The 21,730-nt window shown below is 34.3% G+C and overlaps 1 protein-coding gene across 2 annotated transcripts in view; it reads left to right on the forward strand.

Annotated features, from left to right (window-relative positions):
• The window catches only part of LOC123696949, a 135,828-nt gene that overhangs the window by 108,688 nt on the left and 5,410 nt on the right, over window positions 1–21,730 (forward strand). For both annotated transcript variants that reach the window (XM_045643343.1, XM_045643344.1), the window contains exons 3-11: window positions 16,394–16,528; window positions 16,780–16,957; window positions 18,302–18,553; window positions 18,957–19,205; window positions 19,461–19,720; window positions 20,286–20,427; window positions 20,596–20,736; window positions 21,130–21,287; window positions 21,633–21,703. In XM_045643343.1, the coding sequence (XP_045499299.1) occupies window positions 16,394–16,528; window positions 16,780–16,957; window positions 18,302–18,553; window positions 18,957–19,205; window positions 19,461–19,720; window positions 20,286–20,427; window positions 20,596–20,736; window positions 21,130–21,287; window positions 21,633–21,703 (1,586 nt within the window). The remainder of the gene's footprint in view (window positions 1–16,393; window positions 16,529–16,779; window positions 16,958–18,301; window positions 18,554–18,956; window positions 19,206–19,460; window positions 19,721–20,285; window positions 20,428–20,595; window positions 20,737–21,129; window positions 21,288–21,632; window positions 21,704–21,730) is intronic.

The following is a 21,730-nucleotide window of genomic DNA, read 5'->3' on the forward strand; positions in this document are numbered from 1 at the left end:
GTGTGGCCTTAGATTACAAAATAAAAGACAGATGGAGCGTTGCCGAACTAAACCGAATAATTTATCGTCATTTTCAATAAAGCTATGTGTGCTGTCATTTCGCCGCTGCACTGTACGTACACGGTGCTTCGTGTAATGTTGCCAGATATTGAAAAATTTCCCAAATTTTTCCCCGATTACGGAAAAAAGAGAATTATGTTTTTCGAGTTTATGTATGTATGTATAATATTTCTTTGACACGCCCTGCAGTATAAACCGTTGGACCGATTTTGAGTTGTGAGGTTTCATTGCAATGATTTGAATTATTATGTTAGTGGCGGTAGTGACGTAGGCTATATACATAAATGAGAAGTCAAGTTTTAATTTTTATTCAAATTCTTTTATTACATTAAGTACTTGCCTACTAAAGTTATATATGGACAAAATAATTGTATTCAATTTTTTATTAAATAATTTACATAAAAAAAGTTTCAATATTAACTATAATAATTATATTATTTTTTATTTTTCATAATATATGAATACGAATAGCGGTAGTTTTGTCGAGAATACGGGACATTTTATTTTCATCATATCCATCATGGAGTTCACATAAATTAAATCGCTAGCGAAAACGACTATGACGTTTTTAAGCTATAAAAAAGTAACAAAATAATGTATTATGCTTATTAAAATAATCTAATAATTATCAATTATCATGAACCTTTAGTGCACTATACAAATAATCACATTCACGATCGCAAAATTTAACAGCATTACCCTGAATTTATTTCATTTCATTTCATTTCATTTCATTTTCATTTCATTTCATCTTTTAACCATTTTACCGTTTTACCAATAAAAATGGCAAATTCATTTTCAAAATACTGGCAACATACGTTGAAGTTTTGTATTCCTTCATATCTGTAAAATTATTATTCGTAAAAGAAATAAATCAGCCAAATAATCTACAGAAAACCTGTGAAACGATGTTTTATCTTTTTTTTTGTTTTCGGGAACAAATTTTACAGCGTTTTATTATCACAAGACGGCATTTTTTTACTAAAATTGCAAACCCTTTTTGACGTATTGCATGACACTTTATGCGCTATAGCACTGGTGCAGCGACGTATTTGTTTTTGATTTCGTACTTTCTTTGACAAGGGCGACGGGTGGTTGTCATGCTCCATAGTCCATCTGTACCACAATATACAGATACATACAGTAAGGAAACTTCATACAAAATGTTCGAAATGGCTCCCCCCCATAAAGCGTGTTTTCGAGGGTATTGAGGGGGATCGATAGTAGCGGGTGACACATCCACAGATTTTGAATATAGTATGGAAAAAAGTTTAAAGTGATGTCATTTCACATTAAATAAATATCGATTGTTTCAGTTTGTAGCCCTTTCAATAAATATATATAATCTGTATCGTATCTGACTACAAGTTAAAAAGAGACTATTTTTTAATTTCTATAGATATGGCAGTATGAGTTTTAAATTATGTTGACATATTTTCTACCAAAATGATAGCTACAAATAGTACCTATTAGGAGTCCAGTCTGTTTAAAGACCGCATCTATTTTTTACGCAATCTAGAAGAGCACGAAAATCTAAAAAATGGAAACCTTAAAAAATCTTGTTTAAATTTATGTGCATAATTACGTAAATATTAGGGAAGAAAAAGATAGATATTATAATAATTATTGTATTTTTATCGATACGTGAATTTACCACTTTGTCAAGCACTAAGCCTGTCAAACTATTTTCTTTTTCATCCTAAAACAAAAAGGTTATATTATAAAAGGAGGTTCTATGTTCGTATAATAATAATTTTAATTTATTTTTGCATATTTTGTGTTTTTTAATTTAATTTAATTTATCGCTTTAAAAATAATTTAGTACGTATAGCCGTTTACCTACATACAAGTATTGTTAATTCTGGTTTAAAATAATTATTGAATACTTATATGTGTCATACAAATATCAAGCATTATAAATAATTTAGGTAGGTACCTACATTAAAATAGCCTTCGGCGTCTAAAAAAGACAAGATTTCGAAATATAGCACTGAAAAAAACGTACCTATTTACTTTTACAAGGTATATATTTTATTGAGATTGTTTCTTCTTGTAAATTCATATTTAGGCTACACCATTTTTTAATTTTAACGGGTTGTAATCTCAATATTACCACAAAGTCAACTGTGAAAAAAAGCAAACAGAAATATACAGCCCGAATTGATAACCTCCTCCATTTTTGAAGTCGGTTAAATATCAAAAAGGTAACAGCCCTATAGCTATACGTCATAATTTCATCGCAGGGGCTTAGTTTCCTAACTGTATGTACGTAGTATATATCTGTCAACTGTGTCTGTACCTACTTTATTTTGTAATCTAAGGCTCACGCAATTTTTATAGATGTCACTATTCACCTGTTCCTGTAATTTGATAAAGTTTACCATTCATTATCTGTAGTTATAATGGACGTCCATTAACTGCCATCAAAGGTGTAATGAAATATTTCGTTGGGGCGTGAATGGCGGGCAATTTCGTCAACATGGCTGCCATTTTGATTTTCACGATTTGTGATGTATTAATGTAATTAGTTATATTAAATTAAAGGTTAATTACTTAGTTAGTTAAATTACTTAAATTACTCTTAAATTGTTAAATTAGCATAGTAGTTTTTGCAAAAGTAGTAAACTGATATATAAGATAAATTATACATGGCTTGCCCAAACTAAGTAATAACTTTTAGAAAACATTTTTTTGGGAAATAGAAAGTGTGTATGTTTATACAGTATTAATTGTACTTAATTCTGATTATGCGTTACATACCTAGGTACCTACATAATATTATATCTACAGCGCTGCAAGCTGTATATTGTATGTTCAAATTTTGTGATTAATTTACATTCATATTATTATAATACTCAGCTATGATATATAAAAGAGCTAGATACGTTACCCGCTCTCTATTTTGGCAAGAAAAAACTCAGGTAAGTGCCCGAGTTTCACTTAGTCACGCACCATTCAGCGTCGTGGCTGGACGTTCTTTTTGTATTTTAATCGGCAGTTGTTATTTAGAAGTACATGAGTGAGACATGTATTATGTCTCGTGCGTGAGAGTGAAAGAGAGAACAACTGTATTGGTGATAATGCGTTAGTAAGTAGGTATGTATTAATTACGCTGTTTTTTAGTGCAATGATGTTGGCGTATGCCGCGTCTACTAGTATAATAGGTCATTGATACTCAGTCCTAATTACTAAGCAAATAATATAACCATTCACGAATACTATAATATCTTCTATTATCAGCATAGAATACTAATACCAGCTTAGTACTTACACATACCCTTCCTATATCCTAATATCTATGACATTCGACGAACATTGATTTGATTACCGCATTCGTACTATGTAATGGAAATCCCGTGTTCATACTAATTTCCCTCATTACTTGCAATTTGGATCGGTTAGTTCGATCGTTATATTATATTATTTGGACTAAATTGTATTGTTTAACTGTCTGCTGTTCATATGGACCTATAGCTAATCTTGCTCAGAACAAAGAAATAGGTACATACTACCTATAACATGGTTAATAAATGTTTAAATATAAACAGAAGGAAAAATAATCTCTATTTTAAAACGAAATACTAAACAACGTAGCATTCGTCTTTTAAAACTCTTTGATTATCTCGATAGATACCACAGAGTATACACAGCAAGGCGGGAAAACTCTCAAACTTGGCTCTTGAATCTTTATTCCCGCTAAAAGTAATTGGGTAAAAGTAAGCGAGAAATCTCAACACCGAATGAAATAAAGCGACAAAGTGAATGGCAAACAAATATAAACTTTTGCCGTCTTTAAAAAGGTATCAACCATTAGGTACATTCACGATCCGACCCGAATCAACAGTAAATCGGGAATGCGTGAATGTAAGATTTATTTTTCAGACCACGGCCTCGGGGCAAATTGAAAGAGTTTCTTTTAAGTTTATTTGCGATGTTAAGAAATTGGGTAGTTTTAGTGTGCGTTTACTTTATTTTATAGATGATGGTTTGTAAAATAGATCTCGTTTTTGCTTATCAAAAGTAAACCTTTTGAAAAGAGGAAATACATTTTATCGCAGTCACTTCACCTGAAACAAAATATTACGCATTCTTTGCAACTTCTGTACTAAGTTTCATTGACTTGCGTAGAGAAATTTTAGTGTGATTATTTAAACGTCTTTTTATACTGATTATTACAACTTGTATTTTTTGCTTCAACGGGATATTTTAAGATGGAATATAAAATCTCAAACTGTCTAATTAATTTGAGCTTAATATTAAAGTTAAAATTACAACGCATGACTTTTATTAGGTTACTTATATTTCACATTATTACTACCTATAAACATTCATAATATAAGCTAGATGACCAAAGGTTATCGAGTTAAATGGAGTGAGTCGTTCCGTTCGGCTGCGCTCAGCGGATGTGCTAAGTATATCCGATGTTGATAACATTTACACGAGGTTTTCATGTACAGGGATTAATTAATAATAACTGGCCTGGTTAAAATTGCATAAGAACGTGTATAGATATTTATATTAAGTAGCAGAACTTTTAATTAAGATCTCTCCCAGAGCTAACTAAATGTTAATACTTCCTGTCAAAATGTCAAACGTCATGACTCATAATTATTAATAGATACAGAGCTAAGGGCCGATTTTTCAATCCTTGGTTAAAATGTATCCGTTAATAAAGTAGGTATTACACGAACATTTTAAAATGTCACCTGTAAACTGTCATATACGGACAATTAGAATACATTTTTTGAAATGGTAGTTTAATACGTTATTCGACGAATAAGTTTTAACCAAGGATTGAAAAATCCATGTAAGTACTAGCACTACCTAGTTACGTGAATAGAATGTGTATTAAGGTATCGTAGTCAATATTAAATAACTTTTCTTACATCGAGTACGTAATACCTATAAATTACGAAATAACCTGAAACTTCGCAAGCGCTCATATCAGAAAATATTACCCAGTGGTCTACATAAAGGAACTTTTCCTTTTAACCGTAAACAATGGCTAAATAAACCCAGTATAATGTACTGACCTTAATATTTTGTTTCGTATTACTATCCTATCCTACTAATATTATAAATGCGAAAGTTTGTGAGGATGTGTGTATGTTTGTTACTCTTTCACGCAAATACTACTGAACCGATTACAATTAAATTTAGCACACATATAGAGGGTAACTTGGATTAACACATAGGTTTTATCCCGGAAATCCCACGGGAACGAGAACTATGCGGGTTTTCCTTTGAAAACGCGGGCGAAGCCGGAGGCGGAAATCTAGTAATTATATAAAATTAACTAGTTGAACGCCTCCGTTTGGCTTGCTCTGAGTTAATTGTGTGGGCTTAATTATGAGTTATCATTCTAGTTCATGGTAGCTACTATGATTGATATGCTTCATCAAAATACGCTCAGTCATTTTGCGTGTTTCAAACTAGCGAATTAACAGAGAGCATATCATTAGCAGAATTTAACATCTGTCTTCCCGTAGCTTCTCTTGAGTGCAATTCAAATATCCATAGATAATTGAATTATCCTTTTTCATCAACATGTTTTTTGGCTTTCAATCTTAAAACTAGGGATGTAACGATACCGATACCGATACCGATATATCGGCCGATATAATCGGCAAGCCGATATATCGGTATCGCCGATAATAAAACAACCGATACCGATATCAAACAATTCAAAAAACCACGCCCAATGAACGATGCGGGAGGCCACCCGCGCGTGCGCACTTTGTTTTCTGAAAAAACTCTACCAATAGTAAACTTTTATTAGGTACTGATTGTATGTGTATTACTTAAAGTTTAACTGACTTTGTAAAATAATAATACTAAAATAAATGGTTTTATTGTTTTTTGATTTGGCATTTTTATTTAAAAGAATACGATTAACAGTTGAGTCTCTGTTAAATGTTAGTAACTTTTTATGCATAATTCACTATTTATTTTTCTACCAAGCCATCGATATCGGTATCGGTATCGGTATCGCCGATACATTACTACAAATATCGGTATCGGTATCGTATCGGCAAAATCATGTATCGTTACATCCCTACTTAAAACTATCTATGACCATTTGTATCGAAATCTCTAGGTACCTATATTTTTATCATAATTGAAATTAGGGCATGCAGAACCGAGTCCGGTTACAAGTTTCTGAAACCCGGTTCCAAATCGAGCTCAGAACCGGGTAGAACCGGGTTACCCGGTTCTTTTATACCTCGGAAAAAAACACGAAATTAAACAAAAGTAACTGTAAAAGTACCTGATGGGCCTTTTATTTTACGCGGCTTGTGTCTTATTTTATTAAATTAATAAAGAAAAAAAAATTTCAATACTTCTCTTTATTTATCAGTCTTATAAAAGTACCTTGTTATCATAATATCACATATAAACGTAAACCATTAACTACAAACTGTAAAGCAAAAAACCGGCCAAGTGCGAGTCGGACTCGCGCTCCGAAGGCTCCGAACAAACCTATTTTTTATAATGTTGTAACTTTAAAATTTATGTTTCTAGCAATCTTATCTGTGTTATAAGACGTTACTTTTACCTAATTTAAAGGCTCTGTGTTCATTAGAAGTACCCTGTATTATTTACGGCCGTATCTTTTGATGCGTTGCCTTGTGAGTTTGACTTTTTCGCAACATCAAGGAACCGAAGACTTGAGTATTCGGTATTTGATATAAATTTCAGCTTGATACCAAAAACAAAAACATGACTGGATCATTATATGAAACAGTACAATCAACAGTTTTTCAAATTCACGACAAATCTAATAAAAATATTTCAGTAGCCCAATTTTTGTCATTTTTGAAGCCAAATTTTTTTTGGTAAATACACCCGTAGGAAACTTATAACATGTAAGGTTAGACAACCAATCAGAGCCACGCTTGAGGCGTGGCACGAAAATTCGCGATGCACGTGAGTCTGACGTTTCCAGATAGAATAAATTTGTTAAAATAATGCAGCAAAATATAAATAATACTTTATATTTTAATACTTCGGTCGGAACCGGGAGAACCGGGTTTCATACTATTCAGACCCGGTTCTCAAGATCACCAAAAAACCCGGGTTTACCCGGGTTTTTCGGAACCGGGTAAACCCGGGTGCATGCCCTAATTGAAATGTATAATCGAAGCAATACAAAAAAACAAACATTTTAAAATAGCTTCAAACCGCACTAAATAATTACAAAACCAGCACTGCCTCAAAAATAATTTACCGGGTATTATCCATATAAGGTAACGTTTTATCCGGGAAACAAAGGCATTTCCGGACAATAGCCCAGCGTGCCCCCGTGTGCCTTTGCAGTATTAATTCTAATGTGGGAAAGACACAGCGCTATATAGGTTGCATAGCGCCATCTTTTTCCTACACTGGATATAATACTGCTATAAGAGCAGGTTTATTCCTGTTTTGTGGTTGATTAGTGCTCTGTTACCACTGAAGTATTTTTAATTCCCCGATATTACGATACTAATGTTTCATTTAAGGCTAGGATTTTCCGGAGTATTTAGCATTTTTGCTGTCCCAGAACGCGCGAAATATATCTCGCGCGCGCGCGTCTAAGATGAACTTGCGTGACCCCGCCGCCCGCCACAGTATAAAATTTTCAGTAATATCAGTGGCTGTCATATTTATTAAATTCGAATATATTTATTAAATAGGAATACATATTATTTATAGGATACAAAAATATTATATATTATAATAATATTATTATAATTATTTCACTCCACAAGTTGATACACAGGGTACAGGTTTTAGAACCTCCTATAAACCGTATATGTTTCTGGTTCGTTTTTTAATTCATTCTCATTACAGAAAGAAGGAAATAAATAAAGAAACATTATAATGGTAATAGATACATTAATACTTCCATAATCCACTAAAACATTACAGTAACTTAAATTTTATTTCCATGTTAAATAATAGATATAATATATTGTATATCTTTTCGCTTCACAGTTCCCGATCGTCGATAGCTCAAACGATTGAATTATGCACACAAAGTTACCCGGTTACTGCACTAACTTTGTTAAAGGCTAAACTGTATGCTCCACTTCTCTTATCTTATATTGAATTTCATATTTTACTTATCGATATCCTGATATATGTATATTAAGTAAGGATATACTACGCTATGAATTGGAAGAAAACGGTGAACTTTTTAGTGTCAATCGCGGGTAAATTCGGGTTTTCTACATTTTTCGGTAAAATCTATACTAATATTATAAAGCTGAAGAGTTTGTTTGTCTGTCTGATTTATCGCGCTAACTACTGGTCCGATTAGAAAAGTTATTTCGGTGTTAGATAGCCCATTTATCGAGGAAGGCTATAGCTATAATCATCACGCTAAGACAAACAGGAGTGGAGGACTGCGGGTAAAATATAGTTCTGTGGGTAAAACCGCAGGGCACAGCACAGTTTATATATTTGAGCCGATTTTTTGAAGTTTCCAATGCGGATCGTACTTAAGTATAAATTTTCCTTTATATTATATATTCATATAGATATCTCCATGGGCACTATGTTGATCAAACGTGCCATATAGTTAGTAATTATTTGATCCGTTTTCACTTGTTGATCCGGTTGGTATTTGTTGATCCATTGCCACATCACCGTCCGTATTTGGATCCGAACGGAGCCACAAGTGTAACCATCAGTAATAATAATAATTACGTGCTTTTTATACAAATCCACCTTTTTTGCGTTTAAGCTCTTGTTGATCCGATTCAAATGAGCCAATCAGAGCCCACCGAGCTCAGCCATTGGTCGCTTGCGGCCTTAGCCATTTGAAGGTTTAAAGACATTTATTTCCGTTATAGAAACGTATGTTACCGTTCGCCTTCCATAATTTGTTCGGATCTTCGGGAGGGCAAGATAGCTAGCTCGTCTATTAGGATAGTGGCGATTTGATGTTGAGATTATAATATTTGTATTTATGTTTTTATGTAGCGCTTTGCGGATGAACATACACGTATTATAAAAGTATAATTGTTTTAAATTCATTATTTTAGTGTCGTCGTAGATTTTATTTGTAGAAGTTAAAAAAGGATAGTTAACAATAGTTTTAATGATTTTATTTTGTAAAATTTGGAGTGGCGCTAATTTATTTTTGTAAGCACTCCCCCATACTTCTATAAAATACATTAGGTGCGGCTTTACTAACGTGTTGTAGATGGTGTGGCGTAATTTATGAGGAATGCAAGAAGTAATATTACGCAGAGATCTAAGAAGTGCTGATAATTTATTTTTTAGGTAGTCGATGTGATGATTCCATTTTAGAGAGCTGTCGATTCGCAAACCTAGTAGATCGGGAGATATTGACACAAAATTTCGAGTCATTTGTAACAGGATGGCGGTTCTACAGGGGTCTTAGTACGCAATGACAAAAAGAAAAATGATGGTGTGAACGCTGGTACCGGCGGCTTAGTCGCGTGGGCGTTAGTCGAACTCGTCGGAAAAATAGCGAAAGTCAAACGATTTGTAACACAAACATTTTAGAATTTACCGATAGCCCATAAAAAAAGATGTAGACGGTAGTGTCATGCCATACTTTTCCGGTGTGACATAAATCCCGCCATACCGACGCGAATGCGTTGATTTTAAAAAACAATTCAACCATTGGTACCAGGCTATCTTTTGCACAGGCAACCATCGTCGTGCAGCCATTTACGAAAATCGCCATGCCATACTTTTCAGACGATTCTAAATGGTTGCCATACCGCCGAAATGATTTTGTTTAATTGAATGAAATGTTGAAATGAATGTTTAATTGAATGAATTTTGTTTACTATTTGTTCATTTGAGCATACATATTTTTCAAATAATGTACTAATACGGCACAACTCCGACCAAATATCCTTCATATCATCACTACATCTGCAATCTTGTTCTAGCGGTTGTTTCCGTTGTCTATAAGTAATTTGAGTATCAGTTGGCGTAGAACTCGTAGAAAACGAACTTAGCTTCGATAGATCGGGATGCGATCCACCGGCAGTACCCACTGCACCACTGCTGGTTAAACGTGTTGGCGATCTGCGTACGCTCATATTTACTCCGCAATGGATAATTTGTGCAGGAATATGAGTCGTCATTTGTTTTTGACCTAAATCTGACATTTTAATTATTTTATCAGATTGATATCAGAATCAGGGCAAAGGCGAACGCTACACGTCAATAAATATTATGATAATTATCTTGATATTTACTGATGTATCTTGGGAGGGATCACAGCACACCCTACACCATAAATACATATCGCGTCAGTACTGAAACGTTCTTTGTACGAGCCAGAAGTGATGACGGCAAGATAAATATTGCGATGTAGGTCCTGGGATCAGATCACAAGGAGTTCCAGAAATCCAGCGATATACAGGGTTAGTTTTCAATGACCGGCCAAATTTTCAGAAATGGTTCAGAATCGATAACATTTTAGATCTAATGAAAAAAATAACGTTTTTTTTTAAATTAGATTTCATTCCTGTCCACCACTAAAAAGCGAACGTGTGGAAATTACAAAAGCACAATTCAGTTCAACAACCTAGATAGGTAGAAGTTAGCACACACATAAATTTGGCGATGCGCGCACGCACCCAAGTGCATTGATTCTGGCGGTGTTTACGATTTAGGCAATTTTTAAGACATTTTCAAATGAATGCTTTTATTTTTATTTTATTTTATTCGACAATAATGTTTCAAATGTACCTTTGGTTTAATATCTAGATCTTAATTTTAAATTTTGGCTGGTCATTGAAAACTAACCCTGTATTGTGATCCGTAATCCGATAGTAAATAATATCGACGGATCACAATATGGATCTTACGTGTAGAGTTCGCCAAAGAGTTGCCCTGATTCAAGAGGTAGGTTGTTATTTGTAGGCTGCATACTACTTGAGAATTATCACCGTCACTGTATGACGAAAGGTTCCGTATTTTTAGTTTCACAACGTTTTCTATAAGTTTCAATTGAATTACGGTCGACTTCTTCAACTTCCATAAAACTCAGGAGGTTTTTTGCTAGCCCTAATTTCATATCCGCATGTCAATGTCATGTAAGTGCATATAAATGGAACAGATCAACATACGACTTATGATTTGGTATATAAAACGGAGTCAAGAAGTATTTGAGCATTTCAAAATTTGAACCGTTACGAAGTCGAGTTCGTCTAGTCTAGGCGGATTTAGCAATGTATGGAACATTACCTATGTTTGTGTACGGAGCCAACAAATACTGCAGTGTTTACGAAAAATTAATCTACGTTACTTAATATACAGTTTCGTTTTGTCGGATCAAATAAAGCTTTAATTTTGATAATATATATGAATCTGATCAACATACGACTTTGGATTTGGTATATAAAACGAGTAATATCGGGGAAAAGGTGGAGTCAGGAATGCACGGCAGTCGGGCTGGATCAACTTAGTGCCCAGGTTGGTATTTATATATATATATGTAATATTTCTATTAATTAGATACAGTTTATTCACCGATAGACTATGCAATAAATTCAGTTAGTACATATTTACTACCCAAAGTGCAATTTTCAACAAAATTTATAATACTATACTTAGTAAAATCAAGTGTTTCACGACACTTCATTTAAGTAACCTCACCAACTTCTAAATACAGTACAGCAAAAAGCCACGCAAAACAAATGAACCGATAAATTCGCTATCTTAAAATAAAAGCCTCTTCTAAAGCAATTGAAAAGGCAGGATTTAATTTAACAACTGAGAGATCGAATCGAGAAGTCTTTCCAGCGATGTAAGTAATTGGTGCTTGCCTATCGAATATCTTGAAAACTTAATGTTAAGTTAAGATTGCTCATTGCTAGTTTGTTGAACGTAGATTTTATTTGAAAGCGGATAGACTCGAAAAGATATTCGATTCTGAAATATTGCATCTAAATTATAATTTCTAGTATCAAACTCAAAAATTTATTTATTCAATAAGACTTCTTCCAGAATTTTGAATCGTCATAACATATTGTAACATTTATCCACAGCATTTATCACTGATTCGGAAAGCAGTATCTATGGAGAAGAATCAGCAAGAAACTCCATGGTTGCTCTTTTAAAATCATGTCAATATTACAATTTAATTTTACATAATATGTATCTAAAACATTTATACCATAATATGCCAAAGAACTGTCCTGTGATGGTCCTGTGGTTCTTATACATCATGTAGACTTAACATGTAGATATAGGTACCTAACTATTTAGTTAGAAGTCAATTTAACAGACTTCAAAATATATGAAATTTTACAATGAAAACTTTTATGAAGATAACAATTTTCGAAGCGTTTCAATGTCGTAATGTTGTTGTTGAAAGACTTCCTGTATAATACTGTTTCTAGTTTAATATGTACATAATAATTCACATAGGTAGAACTACTTTTTATAGAAATAAACTACATATACCTAAACATAATTAGTATTCTTATCACTGCCTCGTCTTAGACATTAATCTTATATTCTCAAATGATCACTTACCATCAAGTGACGTGTCTGCTCTGTTACCTCCTCTAATATATCCGTACATGGCGTGAATAGGTTGATAACTCGACTTGTATGAATTATTTTTTAATTGAAAATTGGCATCTGGATCACTTGCTTTATATGGTGAATAAATGACTAAGTCGACAGGTCCGCTTTTAACGCACACACCCAACTTGTGAATTTTTGAACAACTCTCTACTAATGAGTAATAATATGACATCTGAAGATATCAAAAATTTATTTGATGAATAATTGAATAACTGAATATGTCAAGTTAAGCCTGCCATTTATTTAATGAAACTAACAAAATAACTCGAGATATTTAATTAATCACGCTACCCATATTTGCGTGTTCAGTAGTACAAATCGAGTTGTCAACTTATTACCGCATCAATAGAGCGATATATTATCTGACAAGTAAACCTATTAGTGCAGTCATTTTAGGAAGTTCACCTCAGAATTCGAGATACCCAGCTGTAAGTCTATATATACTTGTATATTAACACCCTAAAAGTTGTCTCAAAACCTACATATGGTAGGGTGTAAGTGTGTATTAAATTTCAAGGTCACAAAAATCGTTTTTTTGGAAATATCTCATTTCCTATGGGTTTTTTGCTATTTGTATTTATTTTCAATATTGTAGAATAGAAAATTCTCTACAAATTTTGTTTGAAAATTTTTTTTATACGATGAACCATTTTCGAGTTAGAGGGCGGAGAGCGCGCGGTCACAGCATCATTTCAGATCAACCGGAACTATCAATGATTATAAATATTTGTCAATTTTTCTTAACTATTATATTATATTTTATCATGTTTTTCCTAACTTATCCACTTTTTATTCAGTATTAATTTATTTAACACTTACCTGCCCATGTCCCTTATTGCAGAATTGTTAATGAAAATATAGGAATTTATACAGGGTTACCGGGAAAGTCGTACAGAATATTGAAGGAGGTCATTTCTGATCGAATTGGTCGTATAATATGGTATCCGAAACCTAACCGTTATGGAGATATTGAATTTTAAAGATATATCATAAAAATCTTTTTCTTTTGGCTTTTCTATCACTATCACTTTTTTTGGATTGGAGCTACTAGGGTCCGGTTTATTTATGTTTTCAATTAGAAGACATGCCAATTAATAAAAATGACCAACAAAAACTGAACCTTTTACTAACAGCTTCATAAAACTGCTCGACAACAATTGAAATTAAAGGATTTCCACTAATTGTTTTTAATTTTGAAGTCCTTTTATAAAAAAAAATGTATGGCACTTATCCTGCAAGTAATTTTATAAACTTTTACGTTTTTTTAGCTATTCAAAAAGGTATAACACTTGCTATTAAATAGGCCAAACATTGACAAAATAACAGTTAAGTAAGCCAAGACGAGTCAAAATTTGGATGGGATTAAAATGGGATCAATTCGATCAGAAATGACCTGAATAATAACGTCCTTCAATATTCTGTACGACTTTCCCGGTAACCCTGTATTTGAATTTTAACCTAATTAATATTAATAACTTCTTACATGATGAAAAAAAAACAAATTACGAATTAATCTTTTTATTAAGAAATATCATTTATTTTTATTGATAGTAAAAAATGGAATAAAGGGTACAAAAACTACAATTTATAATTTTAATTATCTTCTTCCTCTTCATCGTCATCTTCTGGCTGCTGGTAAATTTCAAACTGGTCTTCATTATCGTCTTCAACGACATTTGCCTCAAGTTCTTCCATGATTTCGGAGTCAAAGGTTCCATCTTCGTTAATGTCGCTCTGATATGGTAGAGCATTGAGACAAGCTTGCCCATTACATTGGCCACAAGCTAAAGAGCATTGCAAGCCCGCTTTCCTGCATCCGCATCGCGAACCACAACCACTCTTGCAGTTGCAGAAAATTGCATTTTCGACCGGAGGCACCGGTTGACCTGAAAGATGCTGTGACCGCGCGCTCTCCGCCCTCTATCTCAAAAACGGTTCACCGTATAAAAAAATTTTTCAAACAAAATTTGTAGAGAATTTTCTATTCTACAATATTGATAATAAATACGAATAGCAAAAAACCCATAGGAAATGAGATATTTCCGAAGAAAGCGCGATACAACCGATTTTTGCGACGGTGAATACATTGACAAGTCGTCGGTGAACGACTTGATATGTCTGTTTTTGTTATGATAAAAATCAAAATAATTAAATTCTATGTAATAATCTGAAACGTCGATTCTTATAAAATATAATGCAATGAAAAAAAACAAAAATACAAAAAAAATGGATTTACCAATAAAAAAGTAAACTTCAAAAGGCTGCCCTGTAAAGTATGCATTTTCGACTTGTCAACCTATTCACGCCATGTACGGATATATATATATAAAAAACACGTACAATAAACTAAAATACATTTCACCCAAAACCTAACTACGTCTAACCTAAAATCGATTGCACCAATTGAAACAAACCATTTTATTCGAGCATATTCCCTCCATTTTCTATTTAGAAAATCTTCACGTATCCAAAGACCCTCCTGATCAATTTACCTTCTATTCAATTGTGTTTCAATTGTTCCTGCAAATAATGTTATTGTGTGCTCTTTAAGATATACACGCTTATTGTAATAAGGTACGGTCTATCAGTCGAAGGGTAAAGGGTAAATTATATTATCGATTTTTTGTAAGTAGGTAGTTTATGGGAAAGAAATGAATGTGCCTCTAATATGGTAGACTGAGTTTTTGCTTATTTGCGTGTATGCAATGGAACTAATGTTCCTTGTGTTCTATTCCATTTGTAGCCTTGTAATTAATACTGGAGTAAGAAGGGGAATAAAATGAATTAGTATATAGACCATTGTTTTGTATAGAAATACCCAAAAAATTGAACGAATCTGGCTTCAGCGCGTAGGTACGTAGAGAAAAGCTATATCCTTATCTTTTTCGCTCAATTTTTAACACCTAATTACTTAAAATATATTTGTTTAAATACCTTACGCATAAACTACTGAACAGATTAGCTGGTATTGAATGTAAGCAAGAATATTATAATACAGTCTACATTTCTTAGCGAGTAAGGCCATCAACCGCTCATTTCTAAATAATACGCCGTCAATCATACGTAATATCGATCAAACAACACACAATACTTCATAAATATGTCTAAAATAAATTAAAGAAGCTTTTATAATAATGAAACTCAAGCATATTGCCTCGCCGCTGCTGTACTAAGCTGAGAATCAAAATTAAATTTTATGAGCGTGTTGGATCTTAGGTACGTTGTATTATTATATGTTTATAATAATGTTGTATTATAAGAAACTTTTTTCAATAATTAGCTTTGCAGTTAACTGCTAGTTTTGTAGAAAATTTTGTGCTGTTGATTGCGCGGTATTTTAAGAAATGTTGTTTCTACTTTCTACTTCAAAGAGTTGTTGCCTATTTTTCAGATGATATAATGACAACCTTTAGACAACGTAAATGATATTCGAAAGGTCGAGATGAATAAAATTAATATATTCGTTAAATTATTCTATTTATAAAAAGTTTGTGCGTTTATTTATAGAAAGTAATATTTGACGATCAAATTAAACGGTTGTTTATCTCCTTATTGAAAAAACTCTACGGTAAAAATATTTATTACTAATAATTTTAATATACAAACAAACCGCCCCGACTTCGATTGTTTTTCAATTTCCTAATCCAGACGAAAATAATTCTAACAATGGCAAAATCTTGAAAATCCGTTCATACGTTCTTGATTTATAGATAGTGTAACAACCACGACTTTCCTTTATATCAGTATTTTAATATACCGTGTATCTTTTCAGTCACATCACGCGAACAGCAAGCTGGCTACCACCTGTGGAGAGCTGGTGCTGCAGAGAACCCAGTAGCCATGATGAGGAGCTTCCGTATGGGTGGGAACAGGCCCTGGACAGCAGGGGCAAACCGTATTATATCAAGTGAGTGTACAAGAGACATTTAAAAACCTATCTCCAACGTCTCGTAAAATAGCAACGGTAATTGTTATTATCTTCATTTAGGTACATCGAAAGTTTTATTTGCATCTGGTGTAATTTATGATACCTAGGTATCTCACCGTCATATCAAGGGTGAATGAACAAGACGAACACGAGTAGATAATAGTCTTCTCAGTACCACATTCTTACTGTTCATTTAATTCCTCTCAAAGAAACCCTTTCCAAAATTCCAGCCACGTCAACAAAACAACCACCTACGTGGCTCCAGAGAGCACATCCCACGAGACACCACCAGCGCCCCGTGATGTGGTGCTCGAGCGGGATCCAGAGCTGGGCTTCGGGTTTGTGGCTGGGTCGGAGCGGCCTGTGCTCGTCAGATTTGTTACTGACCACTCGCCTAGTGTTGGGAAGGTAAGGGCTTAAATATTGGCATATCTATACTATAATATTATAAAGCTGAAGAGTTTGTTTGTTTGAACGCGACAATCTCGGGAACTACTGGCCGATTTGAAAAATTCTTTCGGTGTTAGATAGCCCATTTATCGAGGAAGGCTCTGCTTTGTATCATCATGTTAAGACCAACAAGAGCGGAGCAATGCTGGTGAAACCGCGGAGCACAGCTAGTTTTATCTAAAAACGCCTGTTTCATTAATTATATTATTAAAGTAGTGATATTTTGGATTTGTATTGATAGACGTAATATGTTCTCGTTTATCTGGTTAGATTCATGACTGACGATTCGCAGAGTGTTGTTAGTAAAGTAAGTCTTAATTTTGACACTAAATAAATTCTGCTGTTGTTGAGAAAGTTTGTATGTCTTATCATGATAGATTCTGTAATTATAAATGCAAAAATTTGCATGGATGTTACTATTTTACGTAAAGAGTCTGTTTAATTCTTGGTAGATTCTGTTATCAATAATTCGAAGGTTGTATGGAGGTATGGGTTGTAGGGAGGTATTATAATCTTATATGAAAACAATATCTTATTGATTCTGAAGATCAGTCTATAGTCTGCTATTTTCCGAAAGCTGTGGTAAGTTAGTTATTTTTCACTCGACTGGTCGACTCTATAAATTGTAGCATGTCCCTGTATAATAAGCATATTGGACAAAACTGCACAGGACAAAGTCAGATTAAAAACTTTGAAAGCACGTACAAAATGCTTTAAACTTTGCAATTGGAAACTTTGTATGTCATACATAGTCGGTACTTAGGAGCCGGAGAATTTAATTATAATGAGTTTTTGATCGTTTTGAAAAAGTTATCATGAATTTGATATTTAGTTTTAGCATTATTATAAACGAAGCGGGTTTCGAATCCGCGTCTTTCGCCTTACACTACCCTACGAATGTGTATTTAATAAGTAGGTATGTAGTTACATGGAAGTTATATCGAATGTGTGCAAAAAACACTTAAATTTATGGAAGTTCATAAAAAGCTTTCCTTCAGTCTGTAGGCCTTTTACAATAAAAAGTGAAACGATAACTTTTATTGGGAGCAGTACAGTCTTGTTGGCTCTAATTAATATTAATGTTATTAGCATATTTGAATATGATTTAATGTAGCTAAGATTCGACTGAAGAACATAATATTTTAAATTTCTGTGGCTTTTGACATCCTCGTTATAGAAAACATAGAGAACCATAGACCACATAATTCATGATGCGAGAAATCTCTTCCAAATGAAGTTAACAATTATTACCTCAAAATTTCCACAAATCTTATATTAAAAATCATAATTTACAATTCCCAGCTCGAACCTGGAGACCAGATCCTCTGCGTCAATGGAGAAGACGTGAGCTTGGCAGCTAGGGAGCACGTCATCTCCGCAGTACGAGCGTGTTCCGACAAGGTCACATTACGCGTCTGCCAGCCAGCGAGGAGCGGCAACCCGGCTAGGCGGTCCGCGTTCCTCTCTGCTGCTAAACGCGCGAGGCTACGAGCCAGACCTCCAAGGGTTCGGTTCGCGGACTCTGTGCAACTGAATGGCGCTCCTATGTATCCGGTATGTTTGTTACAAGATGCTTTTATTTGTCTGATACTATTAATCGAAATTTGCTTGATAAACTTCATGATATGACTTTGTCAGGACAGAAATAAGCCGAGCGGAGAATTAATTAACCCATTGAGCCCCGAGCGGCCCGATCTGACCACGACACATTAGATTTTCTATTGTGTCTGTGATTCCGGGGGCTGAGTTATTAAACAAAAAATGCAGTGGCAATACATAAAGTTTAATTTGTGTGCTTAATATTTGTTATGCTATGTAAATCATCAGTTATTACCTACCTATTTATTAAACACCTCCTGTATAGTTAAAGCAAGATCAATAGGTACCTAACATAAACCAGGCCAAATAATTTAACTTGATTTTATTACATTTTAACAAGTAACTTTTTCCATTCCAGCCATCAGCATTTTCTCTCGGTGATCTCTGCCTACCACCAATGGCGAATGTCCTCAAAGTGTTCCTGGAAAACGGTCAAACCAAATCCTTTAAGTACGACGCAACAACCACCGTAGCTGATGTGGTCACCAGCTTGAAGGATAAGCTCTGTATTACCGCGGAGGAGCATTTCAGCCTTGTTGTGGAACATGTGAAGAGCTTGAGACGGAATAAGTTGACGTTACTGGATCCTAAGGAGTCTTTAGCTAGAGTGAGTAGAAAGTTATATTATTTATTAGATGAAACTTCCCTAGATGTATGTACCCATATTTCAAAAAGGAATTGACTATTTTTATATGATTTCTCCTGTTCGCTTCACCAGTAGCATTTTACTGTAATTTAGTAGTGATCTTCTGATTTATATCCAAAGGTATAGAAGCAATATATTTATAGACTATAGATATTTAGATTTTACATACATACCCACAGCAAAAAGTAGCATTAAAAGCTTTAAAACTATTTCCAGATTGCCTCCCGCCCCGGCTCGCACAAGATGCGCTGTCTCTACCGCATTGTCTTCATGCCGAGCTCTGCAGCCGACCTCGCGCAGACGGACCTCGCAGCGCTCGACTACCTGTACATGCAGTGCTGTAACGATGTAGCCCAGGACCGCTTCGCGCCAGAACTGCAGCCAGAAGTCGCGCTGCGGTTGGCAGCACTGCATATACATCAACACGCGCTTGCGCATAATATGTCACCAGCGAAATTGACTGTTAAGGCTGTTGAGTAAGTTAATATAAGATTGTGTTAGAAGAATTTCTAGAAATAATGTCACCCAGGATCGCTTCGCGCCAGAACTGCAGCCAGAAGTTGCGCTGCGGTTGGCAGCACTGCATATACATCAACATGCGCTGGCGCATAATATGTCACCAGCGAAATTGACTGTTAAGGCTGTTGAGTAAGTTGATATAAGATTGTGTTAGTAGAATTTATGATCTAGCAATGATGTCGCCAAGGATCTGTTCACGCCAGAACTGCAGCCAGAAGTCGCGTTTCGTATTTGTTGGCGCATAATATGTCGCCAGCCAAATTAACTGTTAAGGCTGTTGAGTAAGTAGATAAAAATATGATAATTGTATGTGTAGAATTTATGATGGAAATGGACAAACGTAAAAAACTGCAGACTCCAGCTAGTACTATAAAAGTGGCAAGATTCTTCAAATAAATGAAAAAAAAAAAATTAAATGTAGAGAGTTTTATGAATCAGCCCAAATGCTACATTATTACGAAAGGAAAAGGCACTGAAAGAAATCTAAATGAATATGCGACTTAAAGTTTTAATTTATTTCAGGCGAGAATTCGGTCTAGAGCGGTTCGTTCCGAGCAGTCTTCTAGAAAGTATGAAGAGAAAGGAGCTGCGACGTCTTGTGGCGCACTTTCTGAAACTCAATGCGCAGATGACGGGCAGTCAGCGGCAACTTACGCAGTTACAGGTAAATATGGATAAGTTTATATCCGGACAATTAGCTATCTAATAAACTGGACTAAAGAAACAATACTCTTTCTTACACAATTGAATAAAGAAAAAAAGATTACGCCTGTTAAATATAACCGGAAAAATGAACGCCTGTGGATATATCTCCGTAAATTTCTTTTTCCAGGCAAAACTCCACTATTTGGACATAGTGGGTGGTCTCCCGAGCTACGGAGCCAAATGCTTCAGCAGCAGCAGACCAGAGCGAGTGTTGCTCGTGTCACCGCGCTTTGGTCTTAGCCAAATTGTTGGCAGAGGGAACTCTGTGGTCAGTATAATGTATTGTAATTAATTTATGGTACTTTTTGATTTCTTATGCGATTATTACGTTCTTTACGACGTATAGAATTAAATTTTGATCATCTAAATTAGCACTTAGATAAATAGTCATTTTTATAGGTTGTTTAACTTTTGTTTTTTTTTATCTTTTGTTAATTTTCATCAACAAGGAAACTCCTCCTTAAGGTAGGTACAATAAATAAGTGTTCATCAATGTTAATTATGTCTGACTTTAAGTAATTGGTGGTTATGTTTATTTTAAAAGCAATCTTAATCTATATCTTAATCCATTCCTTATCTAAATCTAAATCTTAATCCATAATACCACCTCTCTTTCCTTTCATATTATTAACTGCTCATTAGACCATCTTTAAATTTGCAGCCGCAATCCATAGCATCTCTCGAAGAAGTGGAGAGCATCCGAGTGAAGAGCGAGTGCAGCAGCAGCTCGGAGGTCGCCATCTTTCTACAAAGAGACCGCGTGCTCGCGCTGCTCATGGATGAAAGGGACGCTGGCGAAATGCCGCTTGTTATAGCTGGGTATGACATTTTGGTCAATTACTAACATTAATGGATCTATGTAATCTAATTGTTTCAAATAAAATTTATGAATAAATTTGTTTATGGAACTAGATTTCGTTCTTAAAACTTAACGAATAGTAGGTATATTAAAACCGCATATAATATAATAATATACTGGAACCTTTCTTGAGAACTAAGCTATCCATTTGCGAAAAAAAAATCGGTCCAGTAGTTTTATACTTTATCACGAACGTCAAACAGACGGACAGGCGCTATATTTTAATTTTACAAAATATGTTGAAAGCTAATTTGGATATTAGATTATACAGTGAACAAAATAATAATGCATTATATTTTTTCAAGGTATTACAAACTTGCAACTGGTAAGGACTTACCCGTTGAACAGGAAAGGGAACCAATGACGGAAGATATAGGTAAATTTTCATGTCAACCATAACAAT

Source organism: Colias croceus, chromosome 13 (genome assembly GCF_905220415.1).
Source record: "Colias croceus chromosome 13, ilColCroc2.1".
Lineage (NCBI taxonomy): Eukaryota > Metazoa > Arthropoda > Insecta > Lepidoptera > Pieridae > Colias > Colias croceus.